At 40.6% G+C, this 14498-nt stretch overlaps 1 protein-coding gene across 1 annotated transcript in view; it reads right to left on the bottom strand.

The window, feature by feature from the left end:
• The window catches only part of UHRF1BP1 (UHRF1 binding protein 1), a 108115-nt gene extending 100384 nt beyond the window's left edge, over nucleotides 1-7731 (bottom strand). The window contains exon 1 of the mRNA XM_007939361.2: nucleotides 7688-7731. Within this exon, the coding sequence (XP_007937552.1) occupies nucleotides 7688-7731 (44 nt within the window). The remainder of the gene's footprint in view (nucleotides 1-7687) is intronic.
• Between the last annotated feature and the right edge of the window lie 6767 nt (nucleotides 7732-14498).

Raw genomic sequence — 14498 nt, 5'->3', positions numbered from 1 at the left:
ATTGATTTAATGGCAACAGATTGTTTTGTTTTGAAATCAGCACCAGTAGCAAGTACTTGCCCTAATAACACAAAGATAAAAAGGTCGCTGAATGCTACTAACTGAATTAGATTCCCTTGACCTTCTTTCTGCACCCTCCCACTCCCCATGTCTAAGGTTCCCTACATTCCAACAGGGCACTCACACTCCACACATCTTCTGTGCTCACTTCATCCACCCAAACTCATTGATTTTTAAAGCAGTCAAGAAACACAATCTTCTTGTCAATACACTCCAATGGGTAGAGAGAACTGAGCTATGAAGAAGAGAATCTTTCTTTTCAGTGTTTAATGCTATCCTCACAGATTACTGTTCAGCTGGCTTATATATTAGGTGAGGCTAACTAAATTACCTCTAGTATTTTTTTCTACTCTAAGAATACAGTATATGATTCTGTTATCTTCTTAAACGATGTATAAGTGAATCCTCTAAGGACCCAGCACAGTGTATACTTTTCAGCTATTTTCACCTATGCTGAGGTCAAAGTTTCTTCCTTTTGTATTATGCCTTGATATGAAAAAGATAAAGAGGGACGGCTTTCAGTTCCTGCTCTCCTTAAGCACCCATACGAGATCATTCATCTCCACCTCTCTGTATTAAAATGTTAAGATAATTCCTATGTCCCTAAAGAACTAGACATTTGGATAAGTCAGACACAATTTTGAGATGCTAAAAAATGTTATCTCCAGAAACTAAACACAATCTTTCTTAATCAGTAAACAATAAATCACTATTTATTAAGTACTTCCTCTGTACTAATCACTTTCATACATTATTTCTAATTCTCAAAACAACATTGTTCCTTACAGATAAGGAAATGGAAGTTTTGAGAATACACAATTGACAAGTGGCAGAGTCAAAATTTATACCTTTTGGAATCTGAAGTCCTGTTTCTTTCTGCTTCGTCACCATGCAGCTCAACTAATTTTTTAAAGCAGGAAATTTTCATTATTGTGAAACATACGTAAGCTATTATATATTATATTTTTACATATACTAAAGTACTACTGTGAAAAATTTACTGCCTTTAAGTGTCATTTTTTAAGACACAAAACAACTGTTTTACTATAAAAGGAAATTACCCCTAGAAATGTACAAAAATTATTACAGAAAAGCTATATAACTCAAATTTCAGTTTCTTTGGTGGAGATGAAATGTTATGCCAATGGGTGCTAAAATTACAGAGCAGAATAAAGCTCTAAAAACCATAATTGTAACAAAAACTTAAACGCCTGGAGAACAGACCCTCCTTTTTCTTAATGGACAAAACTGCTTATTATTCTAACAGAAAGCTAAGTACCACATCCACTCCAAGTAAGAATATTATAAACAGTCCTAATTATTTTCTTTGGACCTTCCTAATTTAAACATTACTCTAAAAAGATCTTCTGTTTCAACATTTGCTTGTAACTAAAATTCACAAATATGTAAGAATTAAAAAATTAGAGAGCAAAAATAAAGTGGACATCTAGTTTACCAAAGATGAAGTTAAAATATCTTCAAAACACACCCACCATGATGGCTAAAGTGAAAAAGAAAAAATAATTGGAAAATATCAAGTGTTCGCAAAGATGTGGAACCACAACTCTCATACACTGCTAGTAGGAGTGTAAATTGATACTGCCACTTTGGAAAATGTTTGGCAATATATATTAAAGCTGAACATATGCATATCCTATGACCTATTCTTATATATATACCCAAAAGAAATGTGTATACATTTGTTCACCAAAGGATATGTACTAGAATGTTCCTAACAATGTTGTTTATTACAGCTCTCAAGTGGGAAATTATCCCAATGTCCATCAACAGTAAAATGTATAAATAAATGTTGATATATTCACATAATGAAATATTATACAGGAATGAAAATGGACAGCCTACAATTTGATGGAACATTATGGATTAAATTCATAATGTTGAACTAAAGGAAGCAAACATAAAAGTATATATACTATATGATTCCACTTATATAAAATACAATAATAGATAAAATTAATTTATGATGTTAGAAATCAGGAAAGTAGTTACCTTTTGCCAGAAGTACTGAGTAGAAGTGACAAGGGAGCTTCTATTTCTTAATGTGGGTATTTGTAACATAGGTGTGCTAAATCTGTGAAAATTCATGAAGCTAACACCTATATATATAAATATTTTTTATACATTTATTAAAAATAAAATTTAATCTTCAAAAATGTAAGTGAAATTCATGAAGGTGGATCGATGCAGAGATCCTGGATAGAGTAGGAGAACAATGTGGAACAAAACTCAGAATCATAAAAAAAAAAAAAAAAGACCAGGTTTGCTGGTCTAATAGAGCCTGGTGAGACCCCTGAGACTATGGCCCCTACTTACCCTTCAGGTCTGGAACTGAACTCACTCCTGTGGCTTCCAGCCAAACAGACAGACATATGGGGTGAACATTTACATCAGGTAGATACCAATTCTTGGAGTGATCAATCATGGGCGAATAGAAGGACAGTATTTGCACAGGGAGACAGCTGGGGGTGGGAAGGGCAGGTATGCATGGGAGCGAAGAGGTAACTATGGGGAGGAAGTGGGAAGAAAGCTGTTACACTGCAGGGACTTGCAGTCAATCAGTGTCATGAAACAAAATGTGTATGAACTGTTGAATGGAAAATGAACTTGCTCCACAAACTTTCACCCAAATCACAAAAAAAAGTAAAAAAAAAAATAGTAAGTGAAATTCAATTACAAAAAATATCCTACACATCAGAAACACTCAATAGATGAGAGCTATTACAGCAGCAGACTAGTTAAAAAACACAGCTCTGGAACTGGAATGCCTATGCTTGACCCTCAATTCCATCAAGTAGTAGGTATGGCTTTGTGCATGTTATTTAACCTCCCTATGCCTCATTTCTTTATCTATAAAATAAGGCTAATATCTACCTCATTGGATTATTATGAAGATTAAACCATCATAAGACTTGTAAGGTACTTAGCACAGTTGGCTATATTTATTAAATACTTACTAAATATGTACAGAAAAGCCCTTTATTCTGAGGCAACTCAAGAAAACAAGAAAGGGAAACAAAGGCATTTAAGATTTGACTATTACTAGAAAATGCATAAAATAGTTATTTGGGAAAGGAAGGTTAAACAGAAAAGTCTAGTGTAAAGAGGTGTGTCCTGCAAGTCAAGAGTCTAGGCCTACAAACCTCCACTTAAAAGGACCAAGAACAAACCAGTTAGCCTCTCTGAGCCTCAAGCTCCTCACTGTACACTGAGGGCTGGCCCTGATGATCTCTTGAGATCATTCCAGCTCTTTAGTACTCTTCAGGATGATGAGTAATGAGTGAAGGCCCTGATCAAGAACTAAGAGGGCTGAGCTCAACAGCCAGACTCTCTTATTCTCCAAAAGGAACTCTGAAATCTCTTATGCCTCTGAATTTCATCTAAAATTGACATTTTTAAATATCATGTCTACCAGTCATGTCTCTGCCACTCCGTTCACATTTTCCAGCAGCCATTTAAAGTAAATGATTAAGACTTCTAATGAGTTCCTAAAAGAGCCAGTCAGGTTGCTTTCATCCATACAGTGATAGTGTCCCTAACTTTCCCCGACCATATTAAGTTGTTATTGTTGTATGCCATCAAGTCAACTCCAATTCATAATGAGCTTATAATGCAGAGTAGAACAATTCTGTAAGGTTTCCTAGGCTGCAGATCTTTATGGAAGCAAATCACTAGTTCTGTTCTCATGCAGAGCTGCTGGGTAGGTTCAAACTGCTGACCTTTCACTTAGCAGTTAAGCTCTTAACCACAGCACCACCAGTGCTTCTTGCACATTAAGTAGCTAATTCTTTATCAAACACTTAATCACATACCAAGCACTGTAATAAATACTTAATCCCCAATTCTCACAACATCTACTAGGTATGTGTTATTTTTCCTGTTTTATAGATAAGAAAACTAAGGCTCAGAAAGCCTGCCCTGCTTATTAGTGGCAAAGCTGCAAGGTGAATCTGGTTTGCCTTCTTTCCATGAACCACAGGACTCTGACTTACTTTACGATCAATCATATTTCTTCTTATTTATGTAAGGAAAGATCATTAGTTCAGAACAGCTAATAAACAAAAATAATCTACTTAAGTGAAAAATAAATTTTGGTTATTTTTTAAATGAATGATTACTCTGTGCTTCTAAGTAAAATGTCCTCCTAGGTTTATTTAAATGAATATTGTGCACTAAAGCTATTTGTATTTAGCAGCAGCATTCAAACTGTGGGTTAAAGCCTCTAAAATACATTTACATCTGTTGTTGTTGTTGTTGTTCTTGTTGTTGTTGTGTGCCATGGAGTCAGACCCGACTCATAGAGACCCCTCCTTGGGTTGCCAAGGCAGTATCACTACGGTAGTAGATTGCCCAACCTTCCTTCCGAGGAGTGGCTGGTGGGTTTGAAGTGCCAGCCTTCTGGTTAGCAGTCAAGTGCCTTAGGCACTATGCTACCAGAGCTCCCACATTTACATCTGGTCACTGCTAAATCCCCAAGTGCCCAGACCAGTGCCTGGCCTAGAGTAGGCTCTTAGTAAACATAGTTTGAATACCATATCCCCTCAAATCTTGTTTACCTACTAATAAGGAGGATGCAGTCCCACAAGACACTTTATTATGAGAAACTTCATGATCAAAATTAGACATAATATGAGGTTCACTGGATATCCTCCCTGCTGCACTCTCCTCCAGGCCAAGTGGCACTGTAATCATCAGCAACAAGTAATTATCAAATACCAACAAATATTTATTTATCATAGTACTAAGTACATATATATTTCCTTCTCTCTCTTTCCCATCAGGTTAGGCAAGCCGCAGTTCCTCCCCTGTGTGTGTGGCGGACACCATCCAGAGATAAATGTTACACATGATTAGGTGGCTTTCCCAAGTCTTTCTCCTCAGCCAGGCCCATATCCTACCTAGCATCTCTTCCTAGAGCCCTAAACTTTCAGCTATAACATAATCTCTTCCTCTTCCTCCTCCTCTTCCATCACTGGCTCAACACTGAGGTAATTAGAAATGTGCCCTATATGTGTCATACCTAAGCCAATTTCATCTATAAAAACACTTTGTTTACCAAGGACTTACTGAATGCATCAATATACCTATAAAAATTTTTCTTTAAAAACCTTATCCTTATATAGAGAATATATGTGTAATACAGGAGCTCTGGTGGCATAGTGCCTAAGGCATTTGACTGCTAACCAGAAGGCTGGCGGTTCAGACTCAACAGCCACTCCTTGGAAGCAAGATGGGCAATCTACTTTCATAGTGATACTGCCTTGGAAACCCAAGGAGAGGTTGCTGTGAGTCGGGTCCAATTCAATGGCACATAACAACAACAACAACAACGTGTATATAATATAGAAGTCCCAAGGAGCCCTAATGGTACTGTGGTTAAGGCATTGGGCTGCTAAGCAAAATGTCAGTGGTTTGAACCCACAAGCCACTCCGTGAGAGAAAGATGAAGCAGTATGCTTCTGTAAAGATTTATAGCCTTGGAAACCCTATGGAGGTCACTATGAGTTGGAATCGACTCCATGGCAGTGGGAGTAGATAGGAGTCCCTGGCTGGCACAAATACTTAAGCCCTCAAATATAAGCCAAAAGGCTGGCTTTCAAACCCATTCATAGGTGCCTCAGAAAACAGGCCTGATGATCTGCTTCTGAAAGGTCCCAGCCCTGAAAACCCTTGGAGCACACAGTTCTAATCTGCCCACATAAGGTTGCCATAATTTGGAATCAACTAGACACAGCAACAACAACAATAGTGTGAGATCATATCTAAAGCCCTCAAATTCTATGATTCTATGTCAGTTCAAATTAATAGTTTTCTCTAGCTAAATTCTCTGCCCCATTTCACAACTTCAGTTTGTGAAATCCTTAAGGAGCTCTGGTGATGCTATGGTTAAGGCATTGGGCTGCCAACTAAAAGGTCGACAGTTCAAATTCAACAGCCACTCCACAGAATAAAGATGAGGCAGTCTGCTTCTGTAAAGATTTACAGCCTTGGAAACCCTATGAGGGTCACTATGACTTAGAATCAATGTGGGCTCAAATTCTTACATGGAACAACAAGGCTCATGGAACACCCAGATTAATGCTACCTGAACAAGAATATATTATGGAGTTAATTTCAGAAGGGTTGAAAGACACTTTCCAACTGCAGCCTCCAATCTGCTCTTTCTTTTACAGTTCTGGGATTAACCACAAAATGTACCAGAATCCAATTACACTAAGTCAAAAACTGAAGGAATAAAATAGTAATAATAAATGGAAGGAACAGTAAATAAGCCAGAGTATAGCCAGAAAAGAGGATGCAGTGGCAGAAATTCCTCATACACCATTCATCAACCCCTCAATAAGAAGAGAGGAAAAGATACATGAAGGCAAGGCCTGAGTGTCCTATGTTGACTAATTTCTGCCCTGACTCCCATCTCTTGAAAACCACTGCCCATTCTGGAGCCACTCTTTACTTGAGACATACAAAGGCTCACTAAACCAACCCCAGGCTAGAATAAAGAGTAAAAACTAAATGAAAGACTTAAAATTTTTTTGTGGCCACCAGTTCTGGCAACCTCCAATCATAACAACGGGGGTCACTCATTACACCTAAAAACTGTTTTGCTGGCCACCCCTCCTCACTCCCAAATTACCTGGTGTTTGTTGTCAAGCGCCACAGAAGCTATTTAGGACAAAACATTGTTTAAGAAATGAATGCAAAGCCAAATTAATCGGTGGTTCTTTTCGGGGCTGTCAAAAACCATCCACATCTTAAAGGGAAGGTTTTTGAAACTTTATCCCCAGCCCTCATGACCTTTCTCCTATTAGTCTGTGTAATGAGACGAGAAGCAAAGGTAGGAGAAAGGCGCTCTGAGGAACATGGGAGCAGGGATTATATGTTTTTCAAGGGTGATGCAACAGGGTCAGATAGAAGACGACAAGGAAGAGCTGGGAACCTCTGGGAAGAAAACCAGTGTAGGAGTTGGAAAGGTGGGCGGAAAATGGGTTATGAAGGATTGGGTGGCAGGGTTATTTAGAAGGCACAGGGGTTGGAAAAAGTCTGGTCAGGAGCACTACAAGGAAGGACAAGGCTGCAGCGGAGAGGCTGGTGGGATCGGTCAAGAGGCGGAAAAGGGCTCTAAGGGAGGGGCAGCGGGGCCAAGGAGAGAGGAGGCATTGGGGTTTGCAGGGAGGGGTGGGATCGCTGGGGACCTCGGAGGAACAGTCCAAGGACTCAAGAGATCTGCAAGGGAAGATAGCCTGTCCTGCTCCGCGGTATGGGAACTAAGGGTGGAGACAGCAGGCCAGGAGATCGCTTGAGTGACGAATGAACGTAAAGGAGGACTGTTAAGGTGGGGAGGAGAAATTAAGGGCACCCGCGCAGAGGCAGGAACGTCCCGTACTCGAGGGCCCAGGGCGAGGGAAAAACAGAGTGGTGACAACGGTCGGAGTCAGCGGAAGCGAAGAGGAGACTGTCGGGGCTCGAATTGAGGAGAGAGCCGCCAAGGAGTCCCGGCCTGAGAGTGAAAAGAGAGGGAGGCCCGGCCTCAAGCGCGGCGTAAGGGACTAGGGTCGAAACCGGGAAGGATGGGCCTAGGACCGCGAGGGGCCTGCGCTGGCGTTCTCACCGGGACAGGTGCTTCAGGATCTGCTTCTTGATGATCCCGGCCATACCGGAGCCGCAGCCAGCGTAGAAGGCAGGCAGAGGCGAGGGTAGCTGTGGCCTCTAGTCGTGCAGAAGAGGCGGCCCCCTCACCTCGTCGCGGCGCGGGGACCGGATGCTGCCGCCATGGCTCTCTCCCGCCCCTGCCCCGGCCCCCCTAGCTCCACCACGATCCCACCCACCCACGCGGCACCGCCGCCGCCTGCCCAGAGCGACGCGGGGAACGCGCGCCGCTCGCCTTCCCGGCTCGCGGCGGCGGCGGCGGCGGCGAGGGCGCGCGTGCTGAGGGGCGGGGCACGTGCAGTCGCTGGGCCCCAGCGCCGGGGCAGGAAGGCAGGCTCAGAACCGCCTCCCGTAGGTCATCTGTTCTCTGAGGAACAAGGTCTGAGAGGCTTGGGCTGTCCAAGTGTGAAGATCACGCGCAGGCAGTCTCTTCGAAGCATCGGAGAAGGCGGCGTATTGGTAATTTTTTACTGGAATGCGCTAGATAACTGCGTAGCTCCTGGATAGTTAGGGCCTATTTCTCATTCATTTCCCTTCGTTATTTGTTGAGCACCACTTCTATGCCAAGCATGAAAAGTAGTCTCAAGGACCACAGTCCCGTGGAAGAGAGACGCAAGCAAACCACTGCGAAAGAACTGGTAGGGGGGCCTCTCCGCTGTCCACTTTGGGCCCCTCATAGCCTTTAACCCATTAACCAATGAACAAGTGTTTACTCAACATATAATAAATGCCCCGCAGAAGCACCCCCTCCCAAAACTGTAGGAGGGGAGGCAGAAGAAAATGAGACGATAAATTGTTTAAATTGCCAAGGACTTTAGAGACCAACTTCATTGTATAAATTAGGAAACTGAGGCTCAGGGAAATAAGTAAAGAACTTGTCCAAGGTCACAACTAGAGTAAAATTCAAGCGTTCTGGCTCCCACCCAGTCAATGCTATTTCCACTCTATTTCATCCATGTACTGAAGTGTAACCCTTACATCAGGAACACCTGTAGACCCAAATGACAAATGTGAGAAGTTGGCAGTTCTCTAAACTTAGACCTTTAAGCAAAAACCTGAGTAAAATACTCTCTGAGACAGGCTTATAATTAACTGGCACAAGTTAATTTTAAATTTTAAACGTATTCATTCTTGTGAATAGCTAATATATGAACATAATACAAAAAGGTTACAGCGAAAGTCTGTCTCCCATCTGTCCCTCAGCCATTCTATTCCTTTCCCAAAACAATTACCTGTTTTCCAGAAATAGCATATAAATGTTAAATTTTTAAAAAATAATCAGAAGACTTCATGCCTCTCAGTCATAATAACTTTGTCTTTCCCAGAAGTCCCCCAAAATATTACCTAAGGGAAGGAAATCATCCTTGGCTTGGGTGTTCTACTATCCCATGTCCTCCAGAAAGACTATACTCCGTCCTTCTGCTCACTTCTTACCAGTATATATACCAGGGAAAAGTAGTAGCTACAGAAGAGATTTCTTGCCAGGATTATTGGCCACTATTGCTCCTTCCAATTTGACTGTCACCTGAAGGGGTCTCAGGACAATTTCTTGCATTTCTTGCTTCTTTTCCGGGAACTTTTTTCCTATTGTTTTCTGTTTTTCAATTTCATTGATTTCTCCTCTTCGTTGTTTCCTTCTTTCTGCTTGCTTTGGTTTACTTTGCTCTTCTTTCTCTAGGCTCTTCAGGTGGGACTTTACACAACTGATTTGAGATTTTTTCTCTTTTCTAATGTATGCATTTAGTACTCTTAGCAATGTTTCAGCTGTGTCCCAAAAATTTTGATATGTTGCATATGCACTTTCACTGAATTCAGTGTATTTTATTGATTTCCCATGAGACTTCCTTTTTGACCTATGGATTACTTAGAAGTGTGTTTAGTTTCCAAGTGTTTATAGATCCAGCCTGCGTAGTTATATATGAAGTGCATTTCTTGAAGACAGCGTATAATTGGGTCGTGTTTTTTAATTCGCTCTGCCAATCTTTTTTTAATCGACGTATTTAGACTATTTGTAGTGTAATTATGCTAGGGTTTAAGTCTGCCATTTCTTTGTTTTCTCTTTGTTCTATTTATCATTTCTGTTCTTTTTCCTACCTTCCTGATAGTGAACATTTTCTAGAATTACATTTTTGTGTCTCTAGTGTTTTTTTTAATTGAGATATACCATAACATTCACTTTCCTAAAGTGTACAATAGTTTTTACTGTATCAACGAAGTGTATAATCATGACCACTGTCTAAAGTGTCTAATACCAGAACATTTCATGCACCCTAAAAGAAGCACCATACCCATGAGCAATCACTTTCAGCTCTCCCCCTGCTCCCAGCCACTGCCAACAACTAATTTATTTTTGGACTTTTTAGATTTGCCTATTCTGAACATTTCATATAAATGGAATCAACAATATGGGGTCCTTCATGAGGTTCATCCATGTAGTAGAAAGTATCAGTTTCTCATTCCTTTTTATGGCTGGCCAATATTCCATTGTATGGATATACCACGTATTGTTTATCCATTCATCAGTCAATGGACATTTGGTTGTTTCCATTGGGCAATCTACTTCCGTAATGATACTGCCTTGGAAACCCAAGGAGGGGTCGCTATGAGTTGGGTCCAACTCGACGGCACATGACAACAACATCTTTTGACTATTATGAATAATGCTGCTATGAACAGTCATGTACAAGTTTTTGTGTGGACATATGTTCATTTCTCTTGGGTACATACCTAGAAGTGTTTTCTTCTATGAGTTTTATAGCTTTGATCCATTTTGAATTTATTTTCCTATAAGGTGTAATGTAAGGGCCCAACTTCATTCTTTTTTATGTGGCTGTCCAGTTGTCCTAGCATCATTTGTTGGAAAGACTATTCTTTCCCTATTATCTTCATAATCTTGTCAAAAATCAATTGATCATAAATGAAAGGGTTTATTTCTCATGATTCTATTCCATTGATCTCTGTGTCTCTCCTTATGCCAGTACTACTTGATTACAGGAGTTTGTAGTAAGGTTTAAAATTGGAAATCTATACTGCTTTAGAGTGTTTTTCTTGGTATCTTTTAGTAGTTTATCTAGATAATACATTATATATACATAACTTATCACAGTTGACTGGTGTTATTATTTACCAGTTTGAGTGAAGTGTCATTTACCAATTATGACTCTTTAACCCTCCCTCATTTATAACTGTCTTAAATATTTCCTCTGTGTATTTTGAGACCACATTAAAGTATTAGAATTCCTGCTTCAATTAAACCTAATTTAGAAAAATCATACAGAAAGCTATTGTATTTGTCCATATTTTTGCTTACCATGTTCCTTCTAGCTTCCTGATGTTCCAAGACTCTTTCTTGTATCATTTCCTTTGTTTTGAAAACACCTTTTAGCCATTCTTTTATTGTAGGTCTGCTGGAGACAAATTCTCTTAGTTTTCTTTCATTGGACAATGTCTTGATTTCTCCTTCATACCAAAATATTTTCATTGGATATAGGATTCTGGGTTGACAGTTCTTCGGCACTTGAAACATTTTTGTCACTTCCTCTTGTCCTCCATGATTTCTGATGAAAAATATGCTGTCATTTGAATTGTTTTTCCCTAAAAATAAGGTGTAGTTAGTCTCTTGCTGCTTTTCAAGACTTTTTGTTTTTATTTTTATATTTTTACTATGATGTGTCAATGTGAATTTGAGTTTAACCTTATTGAAGTCCACTTAGCTTCTTAAATCTGTAGGTTTATGTCTCTTCCCAAATGTGGGATATTTTCAGCCATTATTTCTTCCAGTACTTTTTATGCCCCTCCTTCTTTCTCCTCTCCTTCTGGAACTTGGGATAAATGAATATTAAATCTTTTGTTATAGACCCACAGGTCCACAGGTCCTTGAGGCTCTGTTCATTTTTGTTTCTATTTTCTCTTTGTTACTCAGGTTGGGCAATTTCTATTGTTGTAACTTCAAGTTCATTGATTCTTTCCTGTCTCCTCCATTCTGCTGTTGAGCCTATTTACTGAACTTTTTTTCCCCCTACTGAATTTATTTCAGTTACTGTACTTTTTGCTTCTACTATTTCCCTTTGGTTATTCTTTATATCTTCTATTTCTTTGCTGAGATATTTTTCCATGTTCCTGATTGGTCACTGAAGCATTTTTATGACTGCTGCTCTAAAATCTTAGTCAAATAATTCTAACATTTCTGTCATCTTGATTTTGGCATCTGCTGGATGCCTTTTTTTTTTTTTTTTTTTTCAGTTTGAGATCTTATTTTTACTATAATGAGTGACTTTCAATTGAAACCTAGATATTTTCATACCATATTCTAAGACTTTGGATCTTACTTAAATATTGGAGGTTTTGCTAGCTTTTCTGACACTACTCCAACAGGAGAAGAGGGGCTGCTCCTTTGTTACTGCCAGATAGAGATAGACGTCTAGAAGTCTAGGTTTCCCACTTGGCCTCCATTGACACTTGAGGAGTTTCTCATTACTGCTGAGAAGAGGTAGGAGTTTCTACATCCTGGTAGGCATCCACTGATGCCTCAGCTGGGAGGCAGAGGAGTACCTTGTTACTTCTCCCATTTGGCCTCCACTGACATCCCAGGGGTGTATGGCCTCATCACTACTGAGTTCTCTACGAGGCTTCCTCTGACACCACCCCATAGATGGTGGGGGGGGGGCATCTCATTACTGCTGGGTGGGGATGATAATCCCAGCTCCCTACTTGACTGACCTTACATGACACTCATCCCAGGGGGTGGATTGGGTGCTTCATGAAGGTAGAAGTCTAATCCTCCCACTTGGTCTTCACTGGAGTAGATAGGGTGGGGCCAGTTTCTCTATGATGTTTGGCTGCACTAGAATGGTTATTCTCTAAAAATTTATGTTTTGTTAGGCTGCCCCTTTCTCGGTCCTATGGCTAGAGAGAGCAGGCTTCCCCCCACCCCCATAATTATGGGGCTTATTAGAGACATAACAGGTTACGATGCAGGATCAGAAACAAGTCAGGATACAGTTCTTCAATCAGGACAGCTTCTTCTCAGCTGTGCCACAGGCATGCTTCTCTTCGGCCTCAGCCTCTGAGCCCTGCAGCTCCTTAACCTCTGCTCTGCTTGGACAAGTATTACAAAGCTCTTTTAGCTCTGCAGATAGGTGCTCAGAGAGACACCTCACTCTGCCAGCAAGCCTCCTGCCCCCAAATACTCAGCTTTTCAGTCCATGGACCAATAAGCCCACTGCTCTGGAGACAGCAGGCTTTGGTTGGAGGTTATGATGCTTGTGTCCATTGTTATTTTGGGTTTCTAACTTCTTCGGCTCCAAATCTGGGATAGGAGACAAAAAGAAAATCCAGGCAACTTGCCACCAGCTCGTTCCTTGGGTCCCATGCCCCTAGGCAGTCTGCCGCCTTCTTTCTACCTTTCAGTCTTCATTTATTTTATATGTGATGTCCAGGGTTTTTAGTTTACTTAGTGGCAGGAGTAGGGGGACCAAAAACATCTTCTCCATCTTTCTGTAAGTGGAAGTCCTTATATTTTTTAAAAAACTTTTTATCTGAAGTAATTATAGATTCATGTTGTTGTTGTTGTTATGTGCCATTGAGTTGGACCCTACTCACAGCGACCCTTCCTTGGGTTTCCAAGGCAGTATCACTACGGAAGTAGATTGCCCCGTTTTCCTTCCGAGGAGTGACTGGTGGGTTTGAACCGCCAGCCTTCTGGTTAGCAGTCAAGTGCCTTAGGCACTACACTACCAGAACTCCCATATAGATTCATAGGAAGTTGCAATGATAATAGAGAGATACTATGTACCCTTCACCCAGTTTCCCCAAATGGTTTACATCTTTATAACTATGTTGTGTTTGTTAGCTGCTGTGTGGTGGACCCTCAACTCATGGTGACCCTGTGCAAAATGGAACAAAATGCTGCCTGGTCTTACACCATTCCTATGATCAGTTGCAGATTGGGCTGCTGTGATCCATAGGGTTTTCACTGATTTTTCAATCTTTATTTTTTTATTGTGATTTGGGTGAAAGTTTACAGAGCAATTCATTTTCCATTCCACAGTTAATACACATTTTGTTTCATGACATTGATTGAAATTTCCATAATATAATAGCTCTCTTCCCACTTCCTTCCTGTGGTTACCTTTTCCATGTCCTTCTTTCTTATGCATTGCTGATCTCTGAGCTATCTCCCCGTGCAAATACTGCCCTTCTGATCTCCCATGGTTGATTTTTCTAAGGAGCGTACCTACCTGGTGTAAATGTTCACCTTATATACCTATCTATTGTTTGGCTGGGAGCTCTGGTGGCATAGTGCCTAAGGCATTTGACTGCTAACCAGAAGCCTGGTGGTTCAAGACCACCAGCCACTCCTTGGAAGGAAGGTTGGGTAATCTACTTCCTTAGTGATACTGCCTTGCAACCCAAGGAGGGGTCGCTACGAGTTGGGTCCGACTCAACGGCACATAACAACAACATATATATGTGGACATTCTTACAGCATACAAATACATATGTATATTCATTCCCTTTTGCCTAGACATACCTGATCATTTAGTCTGTCTACCTATGTATCCACCACCCCAGTAGCTACTCATCAAAGTACAGTGTAGAACAATGTTTTTGTGTAGTATGTTATGCCAGGTGAGCTTGATGTCCTCCATGATCATATATCCAAGGCTACGTGCCCGGCGACTCACTCCTGCTGGGTGTCTGGCTGTGGCTAAGAAGTTATCATAACTTTGCCCCATTAGCTCTATTATATATATATATATATATATATATAT

Source organism: Orycteropus afer, unplaced genomic scaffold (assembly GCF_000298275.1).
Source record: "Orycteropus afer afer isolate SDZICR_OR568_19922 unplaced genomic scaffold, OryAfe1.0 scaffold00059, whole genome shotgun sequence".
Taxonomy (NCBI): domain Eukaryota; kingdom Metazoa; phylum Chordata; class Mammalia; order Tubulidentata; family Orycteropodidae; genus Orycteropus; species Orycteropus afer.
Note: the sequence above shows the minus strand (reverse complement) of the source record. Positions and strands in the feature narration are given on the sequence as shown.